Source organism: Malassezia restricta, chromosome III (assembly GCF_003290485.1).
Source record: "Malassezia restricta chromosome III, complete sequence".
In the NCBI taxonomy this organism is placed as follows: domain Eukaryota; kingdom Fungi; phylum Basidiomycota; class Malasseziomycetes; order Malasseziales; family Malasseziaceae; genus Malassezia; species Malassezia restricta.
The window spans coordinates 232,218-252,743 of NC_040195.1; the positions used below are offsets into that span (position 1 = coordinate 232,218).

A 20,526-nucleotide genomic window follows, 5' to 3' on the forward strand; every position below is an offset into this window, starting at 1 on the left:
TGACAAGTAGGATTAAGCTACAAGGGCTGGGCGTTACAGAGCTACACAGGGGGCACAAAGTCATGGATGCGATCTAAACGTAAGCAAAACATTTCACTTACCCCTAGCATTCTGGGCAATACATTCTGAAATCCAACATATTGAGCGAATTTCTTGCTCTTTGAGCTTGAGCCACGAATAGAAGATACCGTACTGGAACTGTGTCATGGTGAGCTGTCGATTGACTGAGCTGTCAGTATGCATGATGTGTACTTATACGTACGCTCAACCTCGTACTCAAACATTTTATCTTCGATCGTCTCAAAGGTAATATCAGCCGATCCAATGCCTGCGATGCTGTTGTCATCGAAAAGACGGCGATATTCAGGCACAGACTCAACAATGCCCTTGACCTGATCGAGCTCATCGGCTTTGGCAAGCGCGTTGTTACCGCCGGGAAACAGCTTTCCCATGTTTGGGAACAGGCGCGCACGTTCTGTTTTGCTCAGGAGTGTACCAAACGAGTTGATGGTTATATTGATCGTACGGCGGTCCGCCTCGAAAGCAAGAAGTTCGCCCATGCTCTCTGCAGTGGGGCCACCAATAGACTGGCAGAAATTAGCAAAATCTTCCAGGTATGCCTTGTATAATTTGTTACGGATAATCTCAATGTTCAGATCATCAAGGTCTGACGACGAAAAGCAGTCCCGGAAATACAAGGAAAGAGGTGTTTCCACCAATACGGTGCGATACAACTCTTCGACGTTGGTCGCGACGCACAGTGCCGGGAGAGTGTCGAACCATCCAAGCGGGTGACACCGGTCCAGTAGCTCGTGCGTGTCGCGGCCGTGTAATGTACCGGTGATCAGCAGAATAACATTGTCGATCATGTACGAATAAGTTAGGTAGTCAAGGAACTTGCTCAGAGGCGCAGTTGCATTGTCGCGAAGGTACTCGAACTCACTAACCAACTTGAGAGTAGCACGATGAGCAATGGCGGAGGTGGCGAGAGGCGATGGCTCATTCGCAAGAAAGTTGCCATAATCCGTCGCTGACAATTGCATGCGGAGATCCTCCAGATTTTCGCACTGCGTCAGCGCTTGGTAGTTTGTTGGGGTGAGCATTGAGTTTTTATACCCTCTCACGACGCCCTCTAAGTAGCCGCCATTGATATTAAACGTGAGCCCCTCCATGCTAAGCGACGTCACAGAGCAACTCAGTACGTCACGACAGTGACGTTGCTGGGATCCGTCTTATGCACCGCCCGCGCAGCACGTGGATTCGGCCGAATAGGGGCGCTTGACCTATGCAGGGTGTTGCGAAACGCGCGCCTGTTTCCTAGGCGTGTGGCGCGTTGCATGGTGTTGATTGTCAAGCTGCCGGCCAGAAGGCCACCAAAAGACTCTGGGAGCGCGCCACCCATCCAGGATGATTCAGTAGATACAGGCCAGGTAAGGAATCCTCCTGATGGCATTATTCGGGAAAGAGCCTCTGCCGAGGCCAAAACTTCTGAACTGTATCGATCGTCTGCTCATGCTCTCAGCACGTCAGAAAACATTACCACGGAATGGGTGCCTGTGGCGTCCAAACTCGATGTTCTCTTAGCACCTTCTGTATTAAAGCATCGCTATGTGCGTGGTGTGGACAAGTCAAACATTGTCGAGCGACCACAACGTATCCGTGCTGTTCTTCTGGGTATTGCAGGTGTGTACGGTGTGAGCGAAAAACTTGCAGCTTGTTCCCGAACGCATCCAGAACATCTGGCTACAATGTTGTCGAACATGACAATGGAAGAGCGTGAGAGTCCACTGCGTATGTTCAAGACATCTCGCATACTCCAAATGGACGAGCCTGAGGCTTCGCTTGCGGATATCCACGCCTATGCTAATGAGCCTGCGATGTACTCGACACAAACGGAATATCAGCTCAAATCCGAAGAAGAGCCTCCTACCTCACATTTGGCTCGCCTATCAATATTGGCCGCGAAAGCACCACATGATCCGCCTGGAGCTTTGCCCCGATCACACAGTGCGAATGCAGACCTTTCCGATGCAACATCCAGTGATGGGGAAGGCGATGAACGTATGCATCCGAGCGAAATACCTGAAATGTTACCTCAAGGCGATTTGTACCTTTGTGGTCCACATGCACAAGGCGTATCTGATACGAGCGACGGAGGCTCTCGCGAAGCGATATGCCACGCACTGGGCGCTTGCGTTGAAGCAGTGGATCGTGTTGTCACAGGAGCTAAGGCGGATCCGTCTGTACTTACTTCAGAGCAGATTTTCCCTACAAAGGCTGGCCTGGCCGATATACCCCCGGTCCAAACAAAAGCACATATACCAGCCAAGCGGGCCTTTGTCTTGTCACGCCCACCAGGGCACCATTGCTGTGGCGCTGAGCCATCGGGATTCTGTTGGGTAAACAATGTGATGGTCGCAGCTGCACACGCGTATCGTTCTCATGCTATCGACCGCGTTGTGATTCTCGATATTGACTTGCATCATGGCAACGGTACGCAGGCTTTGGCATGGCGTCGTAATTCAGATGCTGCTGCAGCTGATGCGCAGCGACACGCCAAGCTCCAATCGATGTTACGGAACATGCAACGCTCAGGCACGGGCAGTTCAAGGCAGGCTGCTAAGGCCGCAGAGGCAGCCAGGACGCCCTGGGAAAAAATGCTATATGAAGAGTCACTTGTGGGGCCTCGTGCTCAACGCGTGTTTTACGGAAGTCTCCATGACATTGAAAGTTTCCCCTGTGAGAACGGGGATCCTGATCTGATCCGGAATGCGAGTGTATGCTTAGCCGGTGCACATGGGCAATGGATTTGGAATGGTACGTACTTCGACTACCTGTGCGCAATGATTTTGCTTTATAAGGCAAATTTTCTAGTAAAAGGTCTGAAGGAGCTGAACAGGCACCTTGTGACGACCTGCGACAGATATCTGAGCGCATGGCGCGACACTTAGGGACAGACTAACGTCAGTGCATCTCGAAACGCATCGTGATGATGCCGAATTTGTACGATTGTATGAGACCAAGTATACCCAACTGTTCGAGCAGGCGCGCCGATTCATTCACGAGACCCAAGCGCATGCACAACGCACGCTCATTATGATCTCGTGCGGTTTCGATGGGTGTACCTACGAGTATCCTGGTATGCAGCGACATGGAAAGCATGTCCCACCGCAGTTTTACGCGCGTTTCGCAAAAGACTCTGCCTCACTTGCTGATGAAGTAGCTGATGGTAAACTCATCAGTGTGTTGGAGGGCGGCTACTCGGATCGAGCATTGACGAGCGGTGCTCTGGCACACATCGGTGGTCTCTCGGAGATGCCATGGTCTACCGACACATGGACACGCACTCAAGCGCCATGGAGTCTGGACAATGTGTCGCATCTGCAAAAAATGTCTAAACGAGTTTTGCAACGTGCTCACCGGTCTGAACTTGCCAGTGTAAGCCGTCGCAGCACAGCGGCACAGCCGGCATGGGTGGTCCGTGCATCAGAACACTTTGCATCCTTCCAGCGCGTCTGCGGCACCAACGCACAACCACTAGAATTCAGCAGTTTACCTTCCACACCGCGGAAGTCATTGACGCGTGGGTTGGACTTGGACTTGGCCACACCGACCCGAGTAACGCCAGGCGGACACATTCTGCGCGACCGAACAATACGACGAACGCGCTCTCATGCGGCCATGCTGGCTCATCCAACCCCTGTGCGCTCAAGATCACACGCAAGAGCGTCAGCCAAACCCATGCCAAACGCTCCGGCACTACCAGCTACGCCTCGCAAGGGTGAAGACCCTGCGAACCTTGTGCCCGGTGCTTTACCTGTAGAAAGCGCCGGACCAACTACTCCAATTGTACAGTCTTCATCAATCAAAGACGAGGACTCGAGTGCTTTGCTCGACTTGATGGACCGTCTGCATTTGCAGGAGCATCAGGCTTTCTAATGGTATGTAGTTTGTACATGCTATTTTTTGCGAGTTGTCTTTTTCATGCGGCGCTTTTTTTCCGCCTTGGGCATCTTGGTTTTTCGGCGCTCACGATTTGCCTCTTTCACCTGCTTTTTGTGGTTTTTGCGTTCTTCGCGTTCTTGATTTTGTCTTTGTTCAGGGTCGAGCTCTTTGCTACTGTCTGAGTCGTCCTCTGTAGCATCTTCCGTGTCCGGTTCCGCCGCTTCGTAGTCTGGTGTGGCTTGATCTGGGTCTGCCTCAGTGTCGTACAAGTCATTTAGACCAGTCACACTGGAATAGATCAGGCTACTCACTTGACCAGAACGGACCATCGCTGCATCACGCTCAGGATCGTATATTTCATCGAGTTTGCGAGGCAAATAACTCTGACGGAATACAGATTCTTCCGTTTCATTTTTTTGCTCTTCGTCCATTTGATTCACGAGAGAACCAACGATCGAAAGCCCTGCTCTTGACGACTCGGCATCTGTCGTCATTGCAGTTTGCCTTGTATCGTCCAAAAGACGAGATAGCTCTTTCATGAGCGATTCCTCGGTCTCATTGGCCTGAACATGTTTTTTCTTGATGTCTAAAACGGCGGCATCGATCTGCTCGTCACCATGTTCGAGCTTTTCAAGGCCAGCTACACCGCCTCCGCGAGACCTCGCAGCCTCTTTAACGACGAAATGGAATGTTTGCCGAAGACCAAGTGTTTCCACACCGTGTTTGCTGAAGTAGGCGTCCACATGCGCAATGTCTTCACGCAAAAAGTCAAAAGCATGTAAATGATCATGCTCTACAGACTGTGACACATCAATGATCCACAAATGGCCCTCATGGTACAGGATATTGTACTCACTTAGGTCCGCATGAACAAGGCGGCAACGATGATACATTAGTCGCATCGTGGAAAGAAGCTCACAATACAACCTTGGCCAGTCTTCTGGTGAGATCAGACTTTCTGCGTCTTTCAGACGTGGGCTTGACCACCCGTCTTTATCCCCCAAAAACTCCATCACGAGGACGTGATCTCGAAGCTCAATAGGCGGCGGCGCACGAATGCCGGCATTCACCAGTCGTTTCAGATTTCGCATTTCTTTTTCAGCCCACAGGCGCACCATCTTTCGTGGGTTATGGCGAGAGTAGCCGTGACGAAATCGGAATTCGCCTGATACGTACCGATCACGGTCCTTGAAAACAAGAATACTTGTCTTGTAGATTTTAATAGCGGCACTGCCAGGTCCTTGCTCAGGTGAGGCAGGCGGTCGTACAGCATAGTATACACTTGCTTCTTTACCCGTGCTGATGCATCCATTTACTTCTGAAATAATCTCGCGGCGTATCATTTTCGAGAGAATTAAGAGCGTACGTGGATCCAACACTTGCTGGAGCGTGGCACGGTCGGCCTTGTCCTTACGCCGATTTATTTCAAGTTTATTTGTTTTTCGCGGAACGGTACCATCCACGCTACCGCCGGCTACGCGCGATGGGTCATACGCGTCTTCAATATGAATGCGAGCTGCAAATTTGGACAAAGCAGCAATCTGTGCAGCAGATTTGCTGGGATGTGCAGCAATTTCTTCCGATGCAGTCGAAATACTTTCTCCAGGTACAGGAGCAGCTTTTTGGCGGAGACGTGCTCGATTCACGGCAGGTAATGCGCTGCTGGTGTCTTTAGAAGAGGTTTGCAAAGCAGAAGCCATCTGTCGAGCCCGGTTGTATTGTTTCGTAAAGTCACCTCGCGCAGTCTCCCAGTCAGCATCTTCTACTGCACCAGGAGCTGTATCGACTTCTTCTAGTAGTTCATCGTCGCTCGTGTCATACAAGCTTGACCGCTCTTCAATCTCGTCCTGGTCCACTTCCAGATCCGACATGATGGCTGCAACCAAATGAAAAAAGCTGCCCATTTTTTCTTTGTGGAGGAGATCACCAAAGCGGTACACGAACCTAACAACTGGCCCTTTCCACTGCTATTTATGAAGACAACGTTTACTTAGATGCTTTTCGCGGGCCTCTGGGTCCACGAACCCCACCTGGTCGAGCTCGAAGGGGTGTTTGGGAAGTAGTCGGAGTAGCATTTGGCGAGGCATCACTGGAAAAACGTCCATGGGACGGTGATCCGGATGGGGATTTGCGTTCTTGTTCAAGATCCATCGGGGACCTGGGAATATCGACCTCTTTTGCGTCCGGCATGCTTTGCAAGTGTAATTCTGGGACCGCCGATGATACATCAGTAGCATTTTGGTTATATTCATCTTTTCTTTGTATTGTATCGATGTTATCAGTTTCCTTAGAGCGATTGGCATGAACAGACGCGCTTGAGAGAACATCCGTCTTGGGTGCTTCTTCAGGAGACCGATTGCTTATTGCCGGCACGACATTCCCTTTGATTTCCTGCTTTGATGAAATGTATGCAGTATCATGAAGGGGCCCGGAGATAAGCTGCATGTGTGACAGTGTGGCTGAGCGCGAAACAGTCGCCTTTTCATTCGCAGTAGTAGTGTCCACCAGTGTCCGCACATATGGGGTGGACATGTGACGAGACTCGAGCTGCGTTGCGCGACGCTGCAGTGCTTCTTTAGGCAAACCCAGCCCAGGAAGTGAACTACGCTTGATCCTTTCATCCACCAGTGCAGGCCGATGCCTTTGAAGTGTCAATACCTTGTATGGGCTCAGGCCTTTTGAATCCGACTCCTTCACCTTGTGCTGCATAATGGGCGGCAATAGTGTCTCATAGTTCTTGACTAAATCCCTAAACAATAAAGCTGGAACATCAGAAAACACAAGAGAAGAAAGAGTACTGTCAGGGCGTAGAACGCAGCGACCCATTGACAAGCCCAACTTGGCGAGATACATATCATCATCATCTTCTGTTGAAGTCAGTTTCAAAAGTTTGTATAGGTGCGACACAAGAGAATCGAGGCACGTCAGATGTAATTTTGGAAGATGGCCTAGTATCTCAGACAAGCCTCGCAAATGGGTCTCGTCTATTGCATTTAGGGCATCATTGTTTGACTCTTCCGATAGCGAAGAAATTCGTACATGATTCGCCTCATACAGGGCGACAATCTTATCCCACAAAGAAAACGTAAGTAAAGGTGAATGAAGTTCGAGCAGCCAAAGTTTCACCGTAGCAGCAAGGACAGGGGCATCGACGGCGTCAAGCATTTGATCGAGAGCACTCGACTCGTTTGCATTCTCACTTTGATTGGAGTTATAAAACTGCGACAGTTCGCGTCGAAGTTCGTGCATTTTCGTCAATGGGACATCGTACAACCAAATTCGTCGTTTTTCTGCATTGACTTTTGCATCCGACAATGCGCTGTTGGGGGGAACCCAGCGTGACGATTCAGCATAGGATCTTTGCAATGCCGAGAGAAGGACATGGAGCACAGGTGGTATATTCGGCATCGCTAGAGATATGCCTTGACCAGAAAGAGCCGATTTATGTGATTGCAGCGCCACACTCTTCGCAGCTGTTATCAAGTCCATGCCAAACCCTCCATTGATTGTTCCTGCCTGAAAACGCATGTCATCATGGTAGTATGGTTTAAACACCATGGCAGCAGGCCGAAACGGTCCTGTGCGGAAATCAAATACAAGCTGCTGGATGTGGCTTGCCGGATTAATACTCATTATCATCGATGCGTCTGATTTACTAGTAATACGGCCCACAATTTTTTGCCAAAGAGCCAATACCCGTTGCAACGCGATAGCGCGGTCATATTCCCATTTTTGCACCCTTTTATACTCACGGAACAGCACTTCTTCTGCCTCACATCGCAGCTTGTCGTGTAGCATGACTGATTCACGATAAGCCTTTTCGGCCAGATCAGCCTCACGTCGCAAACGGATATGCCGTGGCTCAGAGAGTCCTGTCATAGCAGCTCGAACTTGGGCTAATGCAGGTGATTCTTGGACACGTTCTTTAGTCAAGTTCCAATAAGAAGACAATCGAGAATGATGCTGTTGCTGCTGCTCCTGCGGCGGACGTTCCGATGAAGGATGTACAAGATCATGTTGTTCATGCGTATTTGGGCGTTTTCGCTCCTTAAATCCGAACTGCTGACGGATTGTTTCACGTCGCTTCAGTTTTTGTGCATCCGCTTCCTTCTGCTCTAGAGGAACCTGGTTTGATGCTTTTGACTTTTCAGCGTCTTTTTCAAGCCCATCTTCCACCGTCAAAAGTACTTCCTGAGATACCTTTTTGCTTTCGGAATTTGACGTTGCGCTAGGGGTACGAGCAGCCTGCGATTGGGGATCGTCAGACTTTTTATTACATTCGTCTTCCTGCGCAGAATCAGACTCTTTTTGCGCACCAAATACATGTGGTTTAGGTGCAAATCGCACATCATCTTCGGCTTCGTCGGCATACTGACAGCGAGTTTCATAGGCAGACTGCTTTTTCGTTGCATCCAGTGACTGAGCTTCTAGAGCCGCGAGTGCGTCGTCCACAGCTCGCCAGCTACCATGAACCCGTTCTGTATGTGCCACAACCCATGCACTAAAAGATTCGAGAGCAATTTCATCAAGTTCCTTGGCGACTTGAAAATGCTGCGCAGCCACATGGCTCGATACCAAGTTTGATGTCTCACGCATGGCTTGTGCAGTCAAAGACGAGTAATTGTCATATCTCGAGCGTGAACGATCTGCTGCGCCAGGAAAAAGCAGATCAGAGGAGCAAATAACATTTTGACCTTGAGCTAGTGATCGTGCATATGCGTATTCTGCATTAACACGATGCTGCATGTGCATTAAAACAGTTTCATTTTCATCCAGTCCTTCTTGTAGTCGTGAGTACAATACTACCGCTCCTTTGCGGTAATCAGGGTATGTCCAAAATGAGGAAGAAAACGAAGGTGGGTACGATATACCCAGGCGTGGCATTGTGGTCGCTGCCTCGTTTGTCATGACGACAACGACCTATCGTTAAGGGATTCACAACCCAGAATATGATGTTGCCCCGCCATGGTCCATTTTGACACATGTGGCTCCACGTGGCATGTATTGAAAACCCGCTGACCACACTTGCTGTCCATCCTGCACGTCGTTCCAAAGGCAGCATGTCTACGGCGACGCCCAACACATCGCTTTACATTAAAAATATCAATACAAAGGTTAAGAAACCAGGTATGTATATCGTGTTCTCATTGTTCAGAACTTCGTCGTCAGCTATACAGCTTATTCGGCAGTTACGGCAAAGTACTCGATGTCGTCGCCACAAGGGCAGATGGTATGCGTGGACAAGCTTTTATCGTGTTCCGCGACTTACAGAGTGCGACGGCAGCATTAAGGGCGCTAGATGGATTTGAATTTTACGAAAAACCATTGGTATGTGAAAGCCGCTCTCACAGCAGGTCCTGGAATATGCACGAACACGATCCAAGGCTACTATTGTAGCAGAGCATGGCCAAGAGGCCTTGCTACGACCTGATCTAATATACAAAAATGCCGATGGTACAATGATCAGTGATCGCGTAACCTTCTCTAATGCGCAAGGCGATGCGCAGGGCCTCGAAAGGAAACGTGCGCGCGACGGCTCTGCCAATGCCACGGGGGCGCATGCATCTATGCCAAGCCCTACGTTTGAATCTACTGAACGGCCAACCAAAGCACCGCGAACAGATCAGGCGCCTACTACAACTACCGATACGGAGGAAAAGGAGGAGAGCGACGACGACGATGACGGTAAGTTTCACATCCTAACACGTTACAGCCATGGAAATCGGCAACTCGGACGACGACCAGTAGCCTCGACCTGGCCAACCGACTTCCCCAGCCACTATACCCCCCAGACGTACATAGTCGCCCTCTATATTGCGAATACGCGGGTCTCTTTCGACACACATCTCCTTAGGATCAGCGACATACGCATTGCAAGCTATGCATTTTTCAGTCAGGTATTCAACTAGGACACCCAGAGGGATCTCACCCCAGCTACACTAGTACAGAGTGTAAGTAGAAGAGAGTAGATGATGAATAGGACCGATGGAGCAAGTTTCATACATTTACTCATCGTCCTCCTCGTCCTCGTCCTCGTCCTCATCCTCGTCTTCATCCTCCTCATCCTCGCGCTGCGACTCAAGAACAGCCACAGCAATGCGGTCGAGGTCACGCATGCCATCCTGCGAGATGATACGGCCACCCTTCGAGCTAATCTCAACCACACCAATTGCCTCGAGGCTCTGAAGCACCTTGCGCTGGACCGAGGCCGAGGCGCGACTGTGGTGCGAGGGACGGAAGCCGCGGTTCTTAGGGCCACCGTGGAGCTTGCAGAGCGCACCGACACCGACCGACTTGTGCAGGTAGACGTGGCGAGCCAGCGTGGCAGCACGAACGTACCACCAGTCTGGGTCGTAAGGAGCCTGCTCCTTGAAGGCTCCCGTCTTTACAATATCGACCCACGTAGGCATTTCAATCTTACCTGTTCAACGGTTAGTTTCCATTCTCTGGTATAAGACAACAGACACGTCAACGTGGTCTTTTGACGCGACGTGCCATCTCTCGTACGTACCCGACCGCTTCAAGTGTTGAGCGTAAGCGTTGATGAACTGGGCGGCATCGACGTCCTTAACGCTGATATGTGTTAGCTCATGCTTCGTGCGGGTATCGGCACATACTTCGGCATGGTGACTCTATGAGAAGGTGAGCGTTGTGCACGTTGTATCACCAACGCCTTGAGTGCACGAAAACGAATACCTCCATGTCGGCCGAAGAATTTGTGTGCGCGTGCGAATTTCGTTACGAACTATATTCGCTACCATGTGACCTCCACATATTTATACAAAGTGTGGAGATGTCCTGTGGAGGTTAGTAGGAACCCCATGTGAACCTCGCACGTACCAGCTAAAGTCACGGAATTCGGCTTGATCCTCTGGTGAGAAGATACTGTGCACCGGCGTGAGGGTTGGTTTCTCTCTAGTAAACTGGAAAAAAGTTAGCAATCTAAAATGCAGACATGGCACATACCTCTGTATCAAACCATTCCGTGTCACTTGCATGACGAAGCGTCGGGCAGAAAGGCGGAGGGACCCGTTTGTTGATCAAGTCGTCCCAATTGACATCTCGGAAGAAGGGATGTGCCTTCACGTCGTCAGCATCGTTGGGACCAGCACCAAGTCGGCGTGATGGGTCACGCGTGAGAAGACGTTGGAGAAGAGACACAGAGTCACGCGGCATTTGGATAGGGTACAGCGGATCATCTTCCAAGATGGCGTCAAAGATTTCGTCCTCGTCGTCACCACGGAATGGAGCCTGCCCAAGAAGCATTTCGTATAGCAAAATGCCAAACGCCCACCAGTCCACAGCGCGTCCATAACGCTGCTCTAACAAGATTTCTGGTGCCATAAACTCAGGTGTACCACAAAACGTCGACGTCGTATTACCGTACCACATATTTTCTTTGCATAGACCATAGTCAGCAATCTTGACATGCCCATCAAGCGTGAGCATGATATTATCAAGCTTGAGGTCACGATAAATAATGCCGTGTTTGTGGAAGTATTCGAGGGCAAGCAACACCTCTGCGGCATAAAACTTGGCACGATGCAAATTAAACTGTTGACGTTGGATGTGCAACATCAAGTCACCACCGCCAACATACTCCATCACGAAATATACGCGAGTCTCCGTCTGGAAGCAAGAGTGCAAATTGAGAAGGAAAGGATGCCGTTCACGCGCCACTGTCAAAAACACCCGTTTCTCGGATCGTGTACTGTCAATTTCGTCATTTTCAATAATAAACTCTTTCTTCAGCACCTTGATCGCGTATAAAACACCTGTTTGTTTTTCTTCAGCCAGCATCACTTTGCCAAAGTTGCCTTTGCCCAGCACAGCTAGGAAGTTAAAGTCATCGAGTGTGACATTACGCATCGAAGATGGAGGGAACTCGAGAGAAGATGCCTGCTCAGGTCCAGAAGGAAGTTGCGGCGGTACCACAGCAACTTGCGGAAGAGATGGACGTGGCGGAAGTGGCGAAGCATGGCTTGGAGACGGAGTTGGTACAGGTACTCGATTTACACTCTTTGGCGGAATTCTTGCAGAATCCTTGAATGGTTGCGACATTGGCTGTAACGATGAAGGCGGGCTCGTAAGTGCCACACCGTTCAAGTCAATCGACGGCTGCCGCATCGAAGCGAGGTTCTGGCGTATAGGGTGAACAGGCGAGGGTTTAGGACTCTGCTGAGGGCTTGGTAGAGGACTACGCGCAGGGCTGTGCTGAGTACTGCCCTGCATCGAAACAGAAGGTCGAGATGAAGACGGCGTCACCATAAGCTGCTGCATGCCTGGTGTTAGCTGTCCCATGCTCGCTTGCTGAGCTGATGGCCGTAGAGTATCGGTGCTCAGCACACTCGAGCGCTTAGGTGCAGCAGAATCGGGCAAAGACGAGCTAAAGCGATTTTTCTTGATCGTGGCGATATTACTGAGCATCTGGTTCGCCATTTCCATCGACATACCACAAAAGTCTGGAACGAGATGCATGCAATCAGCGTGACATGTGATGTCGCATTCGCTGCATTTGCGACCCACACGACGGCCCAGCGGAAGCATTGAACCGCAGTGACAGCACCAGTTCGTGCCCAAGTTAGTGAACGGCTCAAATCGGTGCGGAATGCGGTGTTTGAGCTCCACCTCATCACGAGCCGACAAATCGCTGGTCTTGCTGATGCATTTGGTCACGACCTTTTGAGCGCACTTTTTGTGACAAGTGTAATTGCAGTCCTGACACTGACTTCCAGCAGCGTTCAACAAGAGTTCACCGCACAAAGCACAGCGGATGACCTGGTAGAATTGTCTTGGAATAAATTTATGTCCGTTCACGACAGACACTTCTTCTGGGCGCTTGCGCATAGCACCATGACGACCTAAGCCTGTATCGTACGGGCGCTTTGTCACATTTTGTTTCGTAAAGTCTAAACGCAAATAAATGGCACCAGTTGGTTCCACTGTGAACCAACCCTCCATGCCCGTTTCTTTGGCTTGCTGCATAACGGTCTGATTCATGGTATTCGAGGAATGAAGTGACGCCATTCGCTCCGCTGTGACCCACTCGCCACCGCCTGCAGCGGGCGACGACTGCGCATTGTCAGGAAGAACCTGACCTGTCTTGATTCGGCGCAACTGTTCGATAATGTCACTGATTCTCAACCATAGCAAGCCGACAGGCACAGGCACGGACGAGCCGACTTGGTCGAAGATGACAAGTTCCACTTCGTTGGTGTTTTCCAGCGGAAGTTCGTATTTTACGTTCCAGGTATCGGTGCGCGATGAAGGGGTCTGTACACGTTCTGTTTCTTCCACTTTGATAGCGACATACGATTCACGCATCAAGCGAGTACTGTTAGAAATGGCAGCATGATCAATCTCCTTCGCTCTTTTGATAGAAATCGACAATGTACCTGATTGAGGCTTGCGAGCACGGCGTGCTGCGTAAGGATTTTCCTGCTGCACCTCTTCGGCATCGCGCATGTCCAGCTGTTGGTATCGATTGAGGGCCTGCTGGATCAGTACGAGCTTACCTGCTGACTCAGAACGCCTGCTCGCTGCGTCATCCTGACTGCGGCGATCGCCTTCAGCTTCGTATAATCGAGCAATCTTATCATATCCCTGCTTAAACTGGCGCTCAAGCTGTAGTTTGTATTCCAGCTGATTCAGCATGCGTTGGACTTTAGCACTTGTAAGTGGTGTGTCGTATCGCATGAGATCGAGAGGCGAGTAGTTGCGTCGCGCAACGGTGGGCTCACGAGAAAGGAGATTCATGTCATTCAATGGAGAAATACCATGATCCATGCTGTACGAACCCGACCGATACGCCGCGCTGCTGTCGATCGGAAATGGTGCGAATGAAGGCGCGTCGAAAGTCGTCTGAGCGTATTCGTCAACAACCTGAGATGGCGACATGGTGGGATCGTTTAATGAGTCTAAGTGTGCCGATGTTGTAGGCGTCGCTGGTATGGTCCCGGACAATGACGGCTTTCGCTCGGTATTGATCGCATCGATGGAAGCGCGCCTTTGAAGCGACATTAGACTGTCTTGTAAATAGTGAATTGTGCGCTGGGCATCACGTATATTCGAGTCTGCTTGCTTTATCACATCCTGATTAGGTGTAGCACTGCGCAGATTCTGAAAGCCCTCGATAATGCGATGCTGTTTCTGGATGCGCGACTCCAAGTCAGCGATTTTCGTTGGTACTGAGTCCTGGGTAGCAGTTAGTTGCATGCGCTACGACTAAGACATACAGGCATATCCAAAGATTCCTGGGCTCATGCAATTACTCCCAAGAGCAGGTCGTCCTGCGTACGAGCACACGACACGCGGCTGCAGTGTCGATATGGCACGTTTCCACGCCTGTCGAGGCTTGCATCAACGCATCTGACGCCGGGGAGAGACGTCTTCGTTCGGCCGACAGATGACGGCATCACAGGCGCGGTCAAAGCGCTCGGACCAACAACCCACACATGACGCGTCCCTCTTGCCGCGAGTATGACCCGCCGCGCCAAAGTCGTGGTGCAGACCCGGACACATGAGCTAGAATGTGAGGTACTGCTTCGAACATGTGGACCACGAGCTCGTGCGGCGCTTCAGTGTGACGGCAGGAAGTTGCAGATACAATGTGCGTGTAGTGTCAGGCACACCGGGGGTCAGATGCGTCTACTAGCCTCAGGCCTACATCAGAGCGGGATGCGGCCAGCCGTAGCCGCCTTTATGCGTAAAGTACGTCTTTATGTCTAATTACGTAGAATGCAGAAGTATTCAATGTGCGCTCCGTGGAATACACCGGTGTGACGCGCGACAATGCCTTGCGTTATGCCTGCGTCTTGCGCCCGATTCCGCGCGGTACTACGGCTCCCAAATACATATATCTGCACCTGCTATGGCACTGGCGAGATGAATCAATCGTTCAGGCTCTATGCGCTCCCGTTATGGGAATGCCACTCTTGCATGCACTGCACCAGGCACTATACGAGTCGATGGTGCGTGTAATCGCACCGCACGCCGAACACATCAATGGTGCATATGCACATCATGTATGTCAAATGACACCGCTGATACATTGCGTTGCTCAAAGCATAGCAGGCATAACGCATCCTGCCTCGACTGCCGATCCAGCGCGAGAAATTGCGCGCGTGTTGAATCTGGCTGACCGAAGCATACTACCACCGTCGACATTTCCCATGCCATGCACGACACTTGAGCATGACCCAGCGCCACAAGACTTGCCGAACCTCTCGACAGACACAACCTATATCTTGTCGCCCCCACGCGCCTTGTCCATTAACGGCGACTCCTCCGACGCTAGATGGGACGATGACCATGATATGTGGGCAACGCCATGTGCCTCGCCTATAGACTCTATCAACATATAGTATTTTACGGAGGATTTCGCTTTTGCAGGGTATGGGGACGCGCTGACCGAAGCCAGCTTGGTCCGTCATGGCTAGGTGGGGGCCGTCGATCAGATTTTGGTGCAGGCATGGGCGTTTCTGGTTTGGAGGCCTTGTTGCGTTCAACGATCTGCGTCCACTTGCCAGTTTTGTGCTTGCGCTTCGGAGGCGCCAGCAAGGAGGCTGATGGAACCACACGAGGCGGTGCCCGGACGCCTTCTGTCATTTGATTCGGTTTTTTTGGATTGGTAGGTGCCGAGATGGGAGTGGGTGCTTTGGTGACCTTGATAGGCGCAGCCTGTTTAGACATTTTAGGGGTCGAGACAGGCGTCGACGAAGCCTTGGCTGTATCTGTTTTCGGAGCTGGCAAAGGCTTGGGCGGTGATGGTGCTTCGGTAGTCACTTTCGGCTTGGAAGCCACAAACTTGGGCGCTGGGCGCTGCGGATTGTCAAAGGTCTTGCTATCCACGGGCACAACGAAGCCATAGGAGCGAGCTTCCGTGATCATTGTTCGCCATATCTTGTCTTTACACAGCATGTCCGCGTTACCAATGACAATCATGTTACTGCGAGCGCGCGTCAATGCCACGTTTAGACGTCGATAGTCGGTCAAGAAGCCCATATTGCCATCCCTGTTGCTTCGAACACAGCTAATCACGATAATGTCTTTTTCTTGACCTTGAAAACCATCCACACTGCTGAATTCCACCTCGTGCGCCGTAGAACGGCCGTATCGCTTGATAAAAAGCGACTTGAGCAGCTCCACCTGAGCTTTGTACATGCTCACAAAGCCAATACGGTCCTGCAGACTTGATCCAGCACAGGCACACAGGGCCTCATATACTTGCATCGCCACTTGAGCTTCGGAAGGGTTCTGCAACGAGTGACTTCGACCAGGCTCTTCGGGTGTGCGAACGTCAAAGAAGCGAAATGGACCAAACAGAGCGGTGCCGTGCCACGGCTGAGCCGTCAACTCAGTCATACGCGGCCCATCTACCAGCTGCTTGTCATAAAAGGCCGTGGAGGGGAAAAGGCTGATGTCAGGATGCATACGATACTGAATAGACAGTAAATGTACGCGCTCTGGCGCCGCATTGAACATGCGCACAAACAACGACTGATCGTACTCGAGGCGTTGGGCCTCTTGACTGAGCACAGTCGGAGGCAGTTGCTTAGGATCACCCACCATAATGCAACGCATGCATTCATATCGCAGTGGAATTAACGTACTCGGCTCCACAGTCTGGGCTGCTTCATCAATCACCACCGTGTCAAACGTGTACCGATACAACATTTCATGCCCCGCACCGGCCAGAGTCGTGCATACAATCTCGGCATCATCCAAGATGCTCATACGAGCCATATGATGCTCTGCACCTGGACGAAGGGCGCCCATTTTGTTCCGACTCCGAAGTGAGGCGACTTGCTCACGTAGCTCAAAGCGGCGATCGGTAAGCTCATTGAGCTCCGCCTGGAGCGCGCGTGCTTGCTGCGATGCACTGGCTGACTCGAGCTGTGTACGCTTTCGTTGCCACGCTTGCTCGACTTGTTGCAGCTCGTCCATGGCCCGGGATGGACCGGCATTTCCTCCGGCTTTTTCGACAAGTGCGTCGAGTGTCACGTCGCGCACATTTGGATGGACAGCCTCGTCACGACCCAAGCGCACGAGACGAGGCAAAATGCGCTTGCCGTCGATTTCGACGCCATTCTTTATGCGAATCACTAATTCATCGATAGCCGCATTACTGGGCGCACACAACAGCATGCGGGCCTGTGGTGCCGAGGCTTTTTTGGCTCCAATGGTGGTACCCGCTCGGCGAGAGAGGAAAGAAGCGACCAGCGCACGAATCGTCTTAGTCTTACCTGTGCCGGGTGGGCCCCTAATTAGAGAAAAGCCCAAGGTACGCATGGCCGCAACGACAGCTCGAGCCTGAGGCGCATTGAGTTGGTACGTCTGCATAGCCTTGACCTCATCTGCTTTGGATACGTCAGGTACTTGGGCAACTCTTGCATGCAATACATCCTGGGTCATCGCCAAGTCGGGCACACTGCACAATGCCGCGAATTCTCGACGAAGTGTTGTAAGGGTCAGGAGCTTGGTCACTTTCCATCCAGCTTCATGCATGAATGGCATAGCATGCTGAGCCTTGGCACATACACACTGCACGCCCAAGTTGATGGTGGCAGGGCCCGTGGTCGAGGCACGTTTACTGAATAAGACATTTGCGGTCAGTCGAATCGCACGGGAAGGCAACTCCAAGTACACGATATCGGTCTCATTGAAGTACGTGCCGACAGGCACAGCCGTTTGTGTGGACCATTCCAAGTGCACGAAGTTGTCTACGCGGCTCTGGCGGGTATATTGTAACGGCACAGACACAGCATCTCTCACATCACCACATGCTTGTTGAAACTGTGCCCACGCCTCAAGCGTGAGTAATGTACAGAATCGGTTCATGTATGAAGCGGTATCTGTCAAAGGCGATCGCGCAGCATCGATCGAAAAGGGCATGCCATCCAGTCGAGTTGGAGGCAGACCGCCTTTGGCCTGCATGTCCCAAGACAAAATACATTCATGCATAGGTGTGAGTGCCGGAGCCTTGGCAAGGCGACGCCGTCGCTGCTCGTCTTCCGCCTTGCGCATGGCTTCTTGCAAAGCAGGATCAACCATTGGTTTTACACTGCGGCGAACTTCGTGAGCTTTGGGCTTACGGGGTGATGCAAGAGCAGCCAAACCTTCTTCCTCTTCTTCGCTCTCACTGCTCGAAGAGCTGTCTTCAGGCGGTGGAGGACGTTTCACTGGTGGAAGCGTCTTGACTGCGCCCGTCACGCTGCTCGTCGCCAAAGGTGCACGCGGCTCGTCTGGCTCAAACTGGCGCAGGGGCGCCTGGGGTTTCCGAGCGACAGCCCGAGTAAGCTGAAACTCGTTGCGCAGCTGCGCCAATTTACCTGTCGATTTGGGCTTCGGTGCCGCGGTCTTGGGTGAGTCGCGCGTCAAGTCCACCACAATAGGCTTCTTCTTCGGTGCATCCAATGGACGCGGTGCAAACGACAAAGTCTGCTGCTGGAGCTTTTGCTTTTTGGGAGCGGGAGGTCCTGGCGCGCGCGAGAGAGCGATGAATTCGTCCAGCAGCAGCTCCATTTGTGGCGTAGACAAAAGCGTCTTGCGCTGTTGTGCGTTGGTAACAGCGAGCTGCTGCCCTAAAAACTCCACGGCGTGCTTGACAACGGGCCCTGGCATTACACACTGCTGCTTCTTAAACACATGCACGGTCCTTCGAATGTAGTCAGACAACTGCTGCAGCAGCTCTCCGTGATTTAGTCGGAGCCATCCAATCGCACAGTCAAGTGGCCAGGCCAGGGCGCCATACACTTGATCTGTATACGGTTGCAGCTCGTTCGAGCGACTTGCCAAGTCAGCACTTTGGACCATGTACGATGCCAGCATCGGCACGTGTGCAATCCATTGGAGCATCTCCTGCCGATCAGCTGTGCGGGACCACTCTGGGATGCGCCCAAACATGGCTGCGATGCACTCAGATATGCCAGTCCATACATGAAGCACATCCGCACCGCTGCCGGCGTCCCAGGGAATGTAGGGCAGCAATACGCCCATATTGCGGTCACAAAGAACGTGAAGCATATCATCTAGCATGGACACGGATGCTCGTGCGAGCGATAGAGACCAAGACAGGTGGTGTGCAGCATGTAGGAAAAGTGATACAAAATGGCGCGCTCCGTACACGGCCGGTTCACGAGCGTCGAGCCAGAGCATGTGCATGGATTCAAAGCGGGTGTAGGATGCATCGCTTAGGGACCGTAGAATGGCATGAGCACCGTGCGCCAGCTCCTTGGATGGCGAGGCACTTAGACTTGGTAAGACGGATATGCATACGGATGGCATTTCGGCCAGCGTGTTCTGTTCAAGCGCTGTAGTGAGGGCATCGACGACCATAGTCATGGTGTGCTGCGTCTGAGTCACAAGGGCAGATATACGTGAACAAAGGGTATCGTACGACTTGGAGGGCGGGTTTTCCGATGGTTTGGGTATGTGCGTCTCTAGTACAGGCGCAGGATAAAAGGGTGCGATGATGGAAAGGGCGTGTAGAAAATACGCACGCAGGACACGAGGCACAAGATGCGATTCGTCGCTGCCCAACGCGAGCGATACTTGCTTCCATACATGGTCTGAAACGACCGGAAGGGGCATGTCTCCGACATCTTCTAGTAGTTGCGCAAATCCTTTGTCCTGACCATGCTGTTTTCGACTCGAAGCGATGTATTGCGACGTGCACGATATATACAGGCACGCATTGACGGTCCTTACGACATCGTACACCAGTGCGAGGCCCAGTGGGCGCACGAGTCGAGGGGTACGCATACTGCCAGTCATGAGGGTGACAGCGTATAGGTTGAGCACGAGGGACAAGGATGCGTCGCCTTGGATGCATGTCTCGGGCGTAGGATGAGCCAAGGCAGCCTCAATGGCTTTGTTGAGGCGGACTTCCAGCAACAAAGCACCGAGTGCTAGTGCTGAGCTTCGTACAGACTCATCGTGGTGTGCATGCTGTCGATACTCTAAGAGGTGCTGCATGATGAGCTTGAGTGTCTCGTCATACGACACTGGACTGCGCATCGCGTCGAGGAAGCGAACGAGAAAGGCAAAGATGCATGGGAGGGGCATTCGATCGCAGGCACCGTGCTCAAGCACATCCGTGATCACTCGCATGGGCCGGTACCTGTCCCACAGCGGCGACATGGCCTCGCTCTGACACAGTAAGGTCAGCACACTGAGCACTTGTTCCAGAGGCGCCTCGGAGGCGGACAGGGACTCGAGAGCGAGTGGCGCGAGTGTCTCGACATGGGAAGGCGACCCATCGTACACACTCTGTGCGATCGTCCAGGCGAGCTTGTCTTGTCCTCGCGACGTCTTCAACATGGCCACAACGCCATCTAGGGTATAACTTGTCGCCTTGGGCTCGGCCTGCTCGCACGCCAGGGCAGCGTACATGGACCGCGCCAACGGCCATGCCATATTGGCTTCCGGCACATACTGCTCCAGCGCTTCATACAAGGGCTGGCCGGGATCGTGCACATGACGTGCCTCGAGCCATGCCATGGCAAGCAAGAAGGAAAAACGACGCGCGTCTGCCAGAACAAGTGCGTCTCCACATACTGGGTCCCTACGAGGGAGCAGCCG

General features: G+C 52.0%; 9 protein-coding genes across 9 annotated transcripts; 3 read left to right on the forward strand and 6 right to left on the reverse strand.

Annotated features, from left to right (window-relative positions):
• Nucleotides 1–41: 41 nt before the first annotated feature.
• On the reverse strand, nt 42–1,172 carry MRET_1747 (V-type H+-transporting ATPase subunit d; the record flags this gene model as incomplete). Its single annotated transcript, XM_027628374.1, has 3 exons — nt 42–73; nt 102–224; nt 263–1,172. The coding sequence occupies 3 exons, from the start codon at nt 1,170–1,172 to the stop codon at nt 42–44; spliced, it is 1,065 nt and encodes a 354-aa protein (XP_027484315.1).
• A 165-nt stretch (nt 1,173–1,337) lies between these two features.
• Nucleotides 1,338–3,939, forward strand: MRET_1748 (histone deacetylase HOS3; the record flags this gene model as incomplete). Its single annotated transcript, XM_027628375.1, has 2 exons — nt 1,338–2,817; nt 2,969–3,939. The coding sequence occupies 2 exons, from the start codon at nt 1,338–1,340 to the stop codon at nt 3,937–3,939; spliced, it is 2,451 nt and encodes an 816-aa protein (XP_027484115.1).
• A 20-nt stretch (nt 3,940–3,959) lies between these two features.
• MRET_1749 (RIO kinase 1) lies at nt 3,960–5,816 on the reverse strand (the record flags this gene model as incomplete). Its single annotated transcript, XM_027628376.1, has 1 exon — nt 3,960–5,816. The coding sequence occupies one exon, from the start codon at nt 5,814–5,816 to the stop codon at nt 3,960–3,962; it is 1,857 nt and encodes a 618-aa protein (XP_027484104.1).
• Nucleotides 5,817–5,931: 115 nt separating this feature from the next.
• MRET_1750 (RhoGAP and Fes CIP4 domain protein) lies at nt 5,932–8,853 on the reverse strand (the record flags this gene model as incomplete). The annotated part of the gene is made up of 1 exon (XM_027628377.1): nt 5,932–8,853. The coding sequence occupies one exon, from the start codon at nt 8,851–8,853 to the stop codon at nt 5,932–5,934; it is 2,922 nt and encodes a 973-aa protein (XP_027484355.1).
• Nucleotides 8,854–9,005: 152 nt separating this feature from the next.
• MRET_1751 (U2 small nuclear ribonucleoprotein B'') lies at nt 9,006–9,693 on the forward strand (the record flags this gene model as incomplete). Its single annotated transcript, XM_027628378.1, has 4 exons — nt 9,006–9,072; nt 9,101–9,273; nt 9,300–9,630; nt 9,659–9,693. The coding sequence occupies 4 exons, from the start codon at nt 9,006–9,008 to the stop codon at nt 9,691–9,693; spliced, it is 606 nt and encodes a 201-aa protein (XP_027484356.1).
• Nucleotides 9,694–9,950: 257 nt separating this feature from the next.
• MRET_1752 (small subunit ribosomal protein S19e) lies at nt 9,951–10,570 on the reverse strand (the record flags this gene model as incomplete). Its single annotated transcript, XM_027628379.1, has 3 exons — nt 9,951–10,366; nt 10,457–10,518; nt 10,563–10,570. The coding sequence occupies 3 exons, from the start codon at nt 10,568–10,570 to the stop codon at nt 9,951–9,953; spliced, it is 486 nt and encodes a 161-aa protein (XP_027484353.1).
• Nucleotides 10,571–10,721: 151 nt separating this feature from the next.
• On the reverse strand, nt 10,722–14,186 carry MRET_1753 (classical protein kinase C alpha type; the record flags this gene model as incomplete). The annotated part of the gene is made up of 4 exons (XM_027628380.1): nt 10,722–10,743; nt 10,786–10,868; nt 10,912–14,139; nt 14,181–14,186. 4 exons carry the CDS (start codon nt 14,184–14,186, stop codon nt 10,722–10,724), a joined length of 3,339 nt encoding a protein of 1,112 aa, XP_027484354.1.
• Nucleotides 14,187–14,424: 238 nt separating this feature from the next.
• Nucleotides 14,425–15,308, forward strand: MRET_1754 (uncharacterized protein; the record flags this gene model as incomplete). The annotated part of the gene is made up of 2 exons (XM_027628381.1): nt 14,425–14,655; nt 14,682–15,308. 2 exons carry the CDS (start codon nt 14,425–14,427, stop codon nt 15,306–15,308), a joined length of 858 nt encoding a protein of 285 aa, XP_027484311.1.
• Nucleotides 15,309–15,312: 4 nt separating this feature from the next.
• Nucleotides 15,313–20,445, reverse strand: MRET_1755 (senataxin; the record flags this gene model as incomplete). The annotated part of the gene is made up of 1 exon (XM_027628382.1): nt 15,313–20,445. The coding sequence occupies one exon, from the start codon at nt 20,443–20,445 to the stop codon at nt 15,313–15,315; it is 5,133 nt and encodes a 1,710-aa protein (XP_027484312.1).
• Nucleotides 20,446–20,526: the final 81 nt, after the last annotated feature.